This window comes from Muntiacus reevesi, chromosome 8 (assembly GCF_963930625.1).
Source record: "Muntiacus reevesi chromosome 8, mMunRee1.1, whole genome shotgun sequence".
Taxonomy (NCBI): Eukaryota; Metazoa; Chordata; class Mammalia; order Artiodactyla; family Cervidae; genus Muntiacus; species Muntiacus reevesi.
In genome coordinates, this window is record NC_089256.1 from 51432701 (window position 1) to 51443345 (window position 10645).

Sequence of the window (10645 nt, forward strand, 5' to 3'; positions counted from 1 at the left end):
TAATAGTAATTAAAAAATCTGTATAGATGATAATCTTTTTCAAGCCCTTCATAATTATCACAATTATCCTGGTGACCATTTAACTAAATTGGAGCCGCTAGTAGCTGCTGCCTTCTTGCTTGCTGAAGTCAGCTGCTCCTTTGCCTCCAGCCCAGTGGAGGGCCAGGCTCCTGGCTCACGGAGCTGACAGGCTGGCGCTGATCTCTGCTCTGCTCAGGGATGGTGGCAAACTCTATTCAACACTTTTTTTCTTTATCTCTTTTTATTCTGCAGCAGAAGTATTGGGAAGCCCTAATCTCGGAGCAGGTATGGACAATTGTGCTCTCTCTTTATTCCAGAAGGGACTTCCTGTGGCTTGATTTCAGTTCCTGTTTTTGTGAGCCCCTCTTAGATGGCTGGGCCCATGCCAAATTCCTCTAGGGGGGAAAAGAAATCTGAAAATAAGAGGAGAGTCTGAAAGTTGAGGTTCTTTCCAGGCTCTTTCAGGTCAGAGTTCTTTCTGGTTTGTCTGAACCATCTAGTGGGGATTCAGAGAAGATGCATGACCCAAGGAAGAAATGTGCTTGGAACAAAAGTCTCTGAACAGGAGGAAGCCCGGCAGCTCCCTAACGGTAATGGTGCTGGGAGTGGCTGCGAGAGCAGAGATCAACATTCCCCCCTGTTGTCACTTGGAGACCTTGGGCAGCTGGCTGCTGTCTCCCTTCCATCCTCGCCTCCAAGTGACAAATGAGCACATGATTCATGACAGCCACCTGCGCCTGTCACCTACCAGGATGTTTTTTGTTTTTATGATAAGAGAGTAGATTATCTTTTGCTCAATTCTCTGAATGCCTGGATTCCAGCGATGTTTTTATTACTTAAAAAGACATTTAAAAACACATTATTCTGGGAATTCAGAAGGAAGAGATTTAAAATGTTTTTGAAGGTTTCACGCCAGTTTAAAGAGTGCACCTCATCAGAGTTTCTGTTTCCCGGCAGCTGAACTGGTTAGGAGTAGCAAGGATAACTCTTAAGAAGACATTTTAGGAGCTGGAACAGTGGTTCTGATACATCAGGGTGGCTAAGAATCACCCTAGGAGCTTGTTCAAGTGCCAAGTCTTAGATCCCAAACTACAGATGGGGTCAAGGGAGCCTTTTTGATAAGCACCCTGGGACCTCCTGGTAAGGTTGGTCCAAAACAAGATCTAGCACGTGGGTCTCCGCTTGAACATAGAATTCACCCAGGAGCACACTGTCCATTCTCAGAGAACGGACCAGGACCCTGCTTCTGCTGCTTGGCAACTAGGTTTTGGAGGCCAAGGGGCCAGGGAGCTCTTTTACTTGGCATCTCTGATAACATCTGGAAGGGATTTGCTTAGAGGTATCCCCCCAAGTCTGCAACCACAGGTAGATGAGAAACCGGCAGGGCCTGACACAGCCCCAGACACCAACAGATCAGCTCGGGCCCTCACCAGCAGGGTGACTGGGAGGTGAGGTGGTCATTTTAACGCGATGCTGTTTCTCCTGACCAAGTAGTAGAATCAATTCAGTTATTATCAGTAAATCACGAATTAAACTGGACTCTTTCTGTTCAGAGCTACAGTTTGTGTTTTATAACTGGTAGGCTGCAGGCATTGTCTGTCAAGTGACTCAGGGAGCCTTGAGGATCTTGTCCTGACCTTCTATGGACTGGATTGTTTGATTCATGTTTGAGCAGCTGGAGGAGCATTTTTCTTGAGTGCACATCGATGCCTGGCTCTATTTTCTTGCCCAAATAGATTGTCTGACCTGGGCTGACACATCCTATGTGGCCTTTGCTTATTGTTTCCTGGGTCTTTTGATACCTTCAAATGCAACCTTGTGACTCAGAATCACCAGTCATAGAAACTCAGAAATGAGAGCTCATATTATCTAGTTCCTGATTCAGACTTCCATTGCCCACATGGAGAAATTAAGACCCACAGAAGAGAATTGAACCTGACCCCCACATACCTCTGTGGCTGGAATCACTAAGGATTCCCTTGCTCTTGGCCCCCATACAGAGCTTTCTCTCTTATCCATCCTATTAGAACAATAGGACTTTGCATACAGCTTCATCAGTACTTGTGTGCTCACCTATTTTTTTTTAACCTTTTACTCCTACTCCTGCAAATTTCGGTTTCCCATACTTGTCTGAGTCACAATGATGAAATATTCACTGGCAGTGACCACCACTCTGGATTAGGTTTTAAGTGTTTGTTTTTGACGAGTTGGCTGACCTCAAGTTCAGAAGAAGCACCGTATGGGGGGCGGGGGGCAAGGGTAGACTAGCGCCCTACTCGTAAGGGGCTCTGTTATCTACCTGAGGACAAAGTAGACACTCAGGCAAAGGGCAGGACTTCCCATGATCAGCCGCAAACCAGTGATACACACAGTACAGAGAAGAGGGTAAGAGCTCAGTGGGTGTCAGGGTAGGCTTCTTGGAAGAGAAGGAACTTACCTGGGCCATAAAGAATAGGTTGAGTTTTCCTGGTCTTTTCTAGGAATAAGTCTGGAAATTGATGGAAATTGATGGAAATTCTCAGGATAAAGGAAACATGCCTCAGGCTCACTAGAGAAGGACTTGGTGAAGACTGGGGGAACAGAGAATGGGAGGGGAAGTAGGACTGATCTATTCAGGGTAGCTGTCTGTTAATTCCTTGATTTAAAGTAACACTTGCCCTGTTAGGTCCTAGAATCACAGACCTGGTTAACCTGTCCTTATCTGTTTATTCTTATCTGTGCCTGGGCCTTGAGAACCAGGACTGGAGCTGTCGGGGGAACCGTAAGAGATAGGAAGGGTCTAGTCCACCAAGGTACCTCTTGTGTCTTCTTTCCACAGTGGGATCCTGAAGATGTAAACCTTGGAGGGAACAAAGACAGCATGGAGACACTCAGATCACAGGTACACAGGTGGTCTGTGAAGCCAGTGGACTTGCCCTCTGATGAATAACACTTTCTGGAGCCAACTCAGCAGCCCAGAGACCAAGGTCAAGCATTTGTCAGAAACTGAGCAGGGATCAACCTGCAGGGACAGCCGTGGTAGGAATTAAGCTTCTGCCAAGGCTGCCCATGAAAGTGAGGAACCAGGAGCTGTCATGGAGCTTGGCTGGTCTACACTATGGCTCAGAATGGAGCTAAGACTTTGGGCCCACTGGACAGACTTGAATATGCCCAAAGTTTGTTCTAAGGATCTGCAGTTTGTCACAAACCACTTGTGCTTTGACATATAATCTAAAGGATTTTGGGCCCTCTTTTCCTTTTCCCTTTGGAGTCAACCATACTCTGAATATCTGCTGTGAATAAGTTCATCTAATAGCAGCTAATATGTTTGGATCTCAGTAAAGCCCCATTCTGCAAGACCTGGCTAAGCCTATCAAGCAGTGGGCCCACAGTCTGGATGTCTAGGACACAATGACAAGTTCTGATGGGACCTGGCTACTGCCCTCCAGTAACCCACTAGTTACCTGCTGAAGGTTGAGAGAGGACTGTTTGATCAACCAAGTGTTTATAAGATCACTGGTATTGCAAAGGCAAGCAAAGCGAATTGCTCTAGGTACAAGGACTTGCTCCAATCTGGCAATCTCCAATCTTTGCCAATCTGGCAAAGTGTGTGCTGGAGCAGGGTCTGCAGGTGATGGGACTGTCTGCCTTAGAAGGTACCTGAAAGCACGCAAAGGGTAAGAGGCATGGCTAGAAGTGTTAAATTCAAGCACCAAAATCCTCTTGCAGGTTTATTTTGGAGCTAAGGTGGGAGGAACACTGGAATGAATAAATCCTGATTGGGAGAACTACAGTATTTCACCATGGAGCTCAGGGATACATCTGAATCCCAGCACAGCTTTCAAAGTCGGCCACGAGGGGATCTGGGAGAAATGCCAAGAAACATAGCTCTGCTCTTGGCTGGCCCCTGGCAGCCTGTGTGATTCAGCTGCAGCTGCCCAGTTGCTCCGAAGGGGTAGTACAAGTACCAGCATGAAAGAGGGGGTGCCTCAGGGAAGCAGTTTGGTTCCACAGGTCTCTGCATAGATTCTAATCAATTCCCTGGGTGACCTGTGAACTAGAAGTGAACCTAAAGCCACCCTATTTATCCAGTTGCTTTCCTGGTTGTCTTTTTTTTTTTTTTTTTCTTTCTTCCTGGTTGTCTTGTAACGGAGTTTGCTAAAGTTGGTTTTGCTTTGTGATCTTAATCACTGAAGCTGTACTTTGATGGAAGATGAAACTTTCAGTTGGGGGCAGGGGTAGGGAGTTAGGAGAACATTCCAGAAGATGAAACCACACAGAGCATTGGAAGCAGGGAAGGGGGGAATCTAGCCAAGGAAAGAAGACTCTGATGTAGCCAGAATGGGAGTAGAGAGAGGGCGAAGAGGCTGGAGAGGAACTGGGAATTGGTACTTAATTCTATAGCTGACTGGTAGCTACTGGAAGATAGAGTAGGAAGCTGACTGGCATGCCTCAAATCAGCCACAGCTGATTGGTCAGTTTTACATCCCTACAGTCACAACTTTTCAGGAAGCAGAAATGTACAGTCATGGATACAGTACGAACTTGGGGAGTGTGTTTAATCTGATTGTGACAGCGGGGAAGAAAAAGCGTTTATCTTTGGAAAGGTAAAAGGCATGGGAATAGGATGACATCCTTGGAGTTTGCCTTTAGCAAGTCCCCTCCCCCCAAGGGGAGACTGGCTTATGCTCCCAGAAATTGGTTGGATCCTGATGGGAATGTCCATTCATTCAAGAACATCAAGTGATCTTGCCAGCTTTGACCAGCACAAATTGCTTGACCATCTCTTTAGATCCCATTGTCCCAGCCTCTTCCTTCACAAACCATTTCTTATTATCATTGTCCGAGCTTGTCTCAAAACAGACTCCCAAGTCTCTTCATCCAGAGTGAACCTTTAAACTGAGAATTTTGGAAGCAAAGTTTGGCCTCATTGTTTAATGAGAACCTGCCTGTTATTCGAAGTTCTGTAACTCTGGAGCCTTTGCGAAGAAGTGCCAGCCAAAATGCCTTCCTCCTAGTAAGAGGATTCTTGCCCTGGGCTTCTGTTGCACCTCCATCCCTAACTGTCAGTCAGACCAGGATGATAATGGGAGTTAATTGCCCTGAAGACTCACAGAGCAGTGGAAAGGGGTTACCTATACTAGGGAGAAGCTGGGAACCAATTGTGTAACCCTCCTCTCCTACCCATTCATCTGAACACAAGAGATGGTATAATAGTAGTTGTGCTGCCTCTTATCTGCATGGCTTGGAGCTTGTTACTTAAACTTGGTGAACCCTTGGGGTAGACTGAGAATAATAGCTATCTAGAAAGCATGTTGTGAAGAGTAAGTAATATGTATGGAATGCATGACACTACTAACAGTCATGACTCAAAGTAGACACTGAAGAAGGATTCGTTTCCTTCCTCCCTATAATTCCTGGCCACATATGTCTGAAAAGCCAGTTGGTAACCAAAGAATCACACCGTCAGATGGAAGAAACTTCAGAGGAGTGAAGAGCCTGACAACAACCCCAATAAGTGATTGAGTGGTTATCCAGCCCCTGCTTAAGCTACTAAAAAAAAAAAAAATTCACCCATTTTAATCTCCCAAAAAAAGAAATCTTTCTTTGGGATTTAGGGGGAACTGTATCAGTAAAATTTTCTTAAAATCTGTCTAGACCCTGAAGAACCAATCCCCTTATCTCCCCCAGTACTTCAGTATGATGAAGAGATGTATGAACAATCTCCTGAAGCCACACTCACATGTGATTGTTACAATGGGGTATGAGCTCCCCCAGAGCCAGGAGAGGCAAGAAGCATGGCTGGGCTCCAGTTCCTAGGTCTGCTTCAGTGAGATCCTTGTCAAGTTATTTCCTTTTCTGGTCACAATTTCCTCATCTGTAAAATGAAAGGACAAATTTCTGTCCTTTTTTCCCTTTATGAATATGCCAGTGAATTCTTTCCTACAGAAGACTGACATGTTCATAAACTCTTAAGAAAGAGGCACTATCAAGAGAAATTTTAGATACACTTTAAAAATAGGTTTCATTATATCATATGTACTTCTCTCTGTTTGGATTTTACTATCCGTTTAAGATAAAATCCCCCTTTTATGAAGAGTTCAAGTTTTGCTGTAACAAGAGATCACAGTATATGACATTAAAAATGTCTGCAGTTTCCTTCCAGTACTGAAAAGTCTTAAATATGATATATGAATAATATTTTCCACAGTGACAGAAAAAGAACTCATCAATCATTAAGAAAAAGAAAAGTTTTCTTCTGTGATTGCAGCAGAGCTAAGTCCCTATGCTGGGTCAGGGGCGCTCGCCCCCTTCTCACCCTCCACACTGCCTTAGTGGGGCAGTAAGTGGCTTCCACAAGTTGTGACGGGGAGGGAGGCCCCTAGTGGCACCATGAGAAGTGAATCCCAGCTCCTACTTGCTACCTTTCCCTCTGGGATTCTGCCAGACCTCAGCAGCCTGCGATCCATTCAAACCACCGCCCGCCAACTTCCCGGAAGAGAGGGCCTGTGCGGCTCGGCGCGTGCGCACTGTGCAGCCAGCGCCTCACGCGAGTCGCCAATCCTGCATGTGCCGGCCCCGCAGTCCCCGCAGTCCCCGCTGTGTGCGGCTTCCTACCTCACCGCCACCGCGCCCGGGCCTTGGGGGAGCTGCAGGGGACGGCTCCTGGGGTACATTTCACACCGCTTGTTTTGTAAGGGGATAATCAAGAGATTACCTTTCTCAAAGTATTAGAGATCGTTCAGCATCCTTTAGGGTGCACTGCGGAGCAGATTCTGTTTTTAAATATATTTAAGATACGTTTTTTTTTTTTTTTTTAAATAGTACAGGTACACGGTTTTTAAAAAGAGAATCAGATTGTAACAAAAAGCTTGTAAAGGAAAACATCGTGCCCTGCTCCTCCCTTCTGCCCGCTATGGTCCACCCACCCACTCTTTTTTCTTTTTTTTAAAGACTCCTTTGTTTGTTCTAGCGGTTTTCTCCTTTGGGTTTGATTTCAAACGTGCTTTCCAGCCGTAAGCTTCCAAGATTATACTGTTTTTGTTTTGTTTTTCTTGGCTAGATTATCTCCAACTTCCATTAAGTACAAGCTAATGAGACACCACGGGGTGTTGAGAACTGTTTGTCAAAACTGTCTTTACATCCGCTTGTACTGTGGAATCCTTCGTGCCAGGGCCTTTTCCTCTTGCTGTTTTTCTTGATATAGCTCCAGCTTCTAAGTCCTGCCTACAACAGGTTGCATGTGCTCTCAGAGCAGCCTAACTAGTCCCGCCTGGGCTCTGGACTTGACCTTGACCTTCATCCTTTTATCTCTCCTGCAGGTGCCCTAGCACTTGGAGCATCTCCAATACAAGTCTCAGAGATTTTCTAAACCCACAACTGGAGAAAGGGCTCTCCTGCACTGCAGCTGCCACTGTCTTTCTCAAGGACAGCCTGATCTCATGTGAGAAGAGCTATCCCATAGGCCTTTCTTTCTGACCAACAAGTGCACTACGGAATATGTATGTCCTAAAGCTCTGGTGTGTGTGATATCTGTTCAAATGATAGGCTCTTGGGCTCCACCCCAGTGATTTCCTAGATCTGGGCAGGGCCTGGGAATCTTTGGGGGTTTGTTTTTTGTTCATTTGTTTTTGTTTGTTTGTTTGTTTTTTGCAGCAATGAGTTATGCAGGATCTTAGTTCCACCAGACATGGAGCCCCCTGCTTGGAAGTGCAGAGTCTAAACCACTGGACCACCAGGGAAGTCCCAGGGTCTGGGAATCTTTAACAAGCTCCTCAAGTGATCCTTTGAGAACATTGCCCTAAGGAAATTACTTTTAAAGCCTTTCTATTTGTGTGAGATGTTTTCATAAATGTATTTAGAACAGGCGCAAAAGTGATAAAGCCTCAAAACCCCACTTGTTTGGAAAGATTAAACATTATACTTTCATGAACAAATGCTATTTGGTTATTAGACCTAGAAGACCACAGAGGAACAGATCTGAATTACCTTGAAATCACCTAGTTCAGTGCCTGAGTGGCTTGCTCATTCTCACAACTTGAATTCCCAGTTCTAACATGAAAAGAAAAATCTGCAGAAGACAATGTCAGGCAACAAAAGGAGAATCCTAGAGAGTGTGCCAATATTAGCAGTTATTTTTAAAACATTGTTTACTGACTATCAAAAGAGTCTTTTTATGAGACTTTCTATAGTAAGGGGATTATGTGGATTCTTGTAGTAGTGTTTCTTTACTGTAGAAACAGTTGAATACATTCCCCAGTTTAAAAATATTTCCCCCTAAATTCTCTTCCCTTTCAAGTTTGCAGCATAAACCTTTGGTTCCAAGAGAAATCCCTTGCCTCAAGCAGCTGCTGTAGTTCCAGCTTGTTGCTGATCATCACATCCCTCAAGACCAAAGAACAATAAAGGCAGACCAGATAGCAATGATTCTCAAACCAGGGAAAACAGACAGGAGAGAGCCCCTGAGAAAATATGAAAGCCTAGTTGTTGTTTAAAAGCAAGGTGGGAAGACTAAAAGGACAGTTTTGTTTTTTGGTTTTTTTTTTTGAGAGTTCTGTAGTTTGAGCCCCTTGGTGGCTCAGATGGTAAAGAATCCACCTACAATGCAGGAGATGTGGGTTCGATCCCTGGGTCAGGAAGATCCCCTGGAGAAGAGAATGGCTTCCCACTCCAGTATTCTTACCTGGAGAATTCCATGGACAGAGGAGCCTGGTGGGCCACAGTATATGGGGTTGCAAAGAGTCAGACACAACTGAGCGACTAACACTTTCACTTTCTTTAGTATGAATAAGAAAAGAGGCATGTGAAAAAATATATATATTAATATACATAAGTAACTGTCGTGGATATATTTGTAAGTGTTATGCTTTTTAATACTTTTTGGTGCTCATTAACATTTAGAAAATTTTTATCGGAGTATAGTTGATTTACAATGTTGTGTTAGTTTCAGTTGTACAATAAAGTAAATCAGATTTACTTTCAGATTCCTTTTCAGATTCTTTCCCCATAGGTTGTTACAGAATATTATAAACTTTTAAAATTAGTATTGTTTATCATATAATTATACAAAATAAACTGAAGAAAGTTATAAATACCTATATGCTCCCCCAAATAACATTCATGTAAATATTAGAAGAGGAAGTAAATATTAGAAGAGGAAGCTTATAAGTAATCTTGCTGTCTGTATGGATGTAGAAATTATATTTTCATTATACTTTTCAGTATTTTATACCTTTTTCATAATGAATATTTTTGGGGGGGTTAAAAACAAAGTGATCCATCATAATAATATTTGACAGGCAAGGACCTCAATAATTGCTAAAAACTCATGAGAAGATATTCACAGGGTTACAAAGTACCTCTTGTGTATGAAAATTCAGTTAACAATCGACCTAAGAAGAAAATAAGGGGATTTTATTTGAACCAAACTGAAGATTATAACCCAGGAAACAGACTCTCAGAAAGCTCTGAGAGCTGTTCCTTCTGTTAGAAGTCATTCTTAAGACAAAGGACAGTAAATACATCAAAATGACATACTAATGTTTTACATAAAGTTCACCAAGTTTACGTAGTCCAGGTAAACTTGTGCAAAGTGGGATTAAAGTTAGCACGACCCACTACAGAATTGGGGAAAAGTACAGATCTTCAAGGAATTTACATAACTAGTGTTGGAAACAAGGGTAAAAGTGAACTTTACAGTTAAGAGGCACTCCCATCACTGAGAAGTTCTGGTGTATGTGTATTGCAGATACTCACTGCACATTAAGGAGAGGGAGGGGTTGCAACTGGATGCAGAGAGAGGATTTTATGTTTAAGTTTTCTTGTCCTGTCTTAAAAGAAATTTTATTTCATCACACCCTGCTAATTACTCTATTAATTACAAATGGAAATGGATCCCTGTACAATGATGAAATCTGCATATTACTGTGGAACTTAACCAGGATATGAAGTTCACATTACCAAGATCGAGGACATTGGAGCATGTGCTGCATATTAGCTAACATTATTATTTCATTTTCTTGAGAGTGATATTAGTATTATGGTTGTGTAGAAGAACCCCCTATTCTTCAGATAGACATGCCAGCTATTTAGGAGAGAAGCATCATGATTTGGCCACTTTGAAATGGTCAGACAAGAAAAAGTATGTATTGTTCAGCTATATATGAAAGGTAAAACAAACGTGATGAGATGGGGTCAACTGATGAATCCAGGTGAATAGTATAAGCATGTGCATCATATCATTCCTGAAACTTTTCTGTAGGTTGGAAGTTTTTTACAGTAAAATTTGAGGGCGGAAGTACAGGAGTGAAGACTCCCACAGTCAGCTTCACCAAGAGGTGGCTCTCCCATCACCCTGGCCTGTAGAGGACCCTGAAATTCTAGGGCTTTGTGAAGGAAACTACTGGATTACTAGAGACTGCTGTTCAAGCAGCTTCCCTGTGCAACTGGCTTCTGAGCTGGCTGATTGTGGGATGATATCAGGCCATAAAGGGTGAACAGATTCCAGTTTATCTGGTACTGAGAGAAAAATAGGCCCTGTATCTTAGACAGCCCTGATAAGGCACCTCCATGGCTATGAGTAATTGTCAGACCCAGGGGATGAACCAGGGCTGAGAAAGCTGAACAATGGAAAGCTGGGAGCACG

The 10645-nt window shown here is 43.5% G+C and overlaps 1 protein-coding gene across 15 annotated transcripts in view; it reads left to right on the forward strand.

Moving 5' to 3' along the window:
- TMEM44 (transmembrane protein 44) overlaps window positions 1-9100 on the forward strand; it is a 48814-nt gene extending 39714 nt beyond the window's left edge. For 2 of the 15 annotated variants that reach the window (XR_010664179.1, XR_010664184.1), the window contains 3 exons: window positions 274-306; window positions 2840-3677; window positions 7323-9100. Coding sequence is in view for 8 of the 15 variants with exons in the window: in XM_065942428.1 (XP_065798500.1) it covers window positions 274-306; window positions 2840-2902; window positions 5440-5526 (183 nt within the window). In the remaining 7 variants the exon portion in view is untranslated. The other 13 variants (XR_010664182.1, XR_010664185.1, XM_065942428.1 and 10 more) reach the window with 11 other exon arrangements.
- The last annotated feature ends 1545 nt before the right edge of the window (window positions 9101-10645 follow it).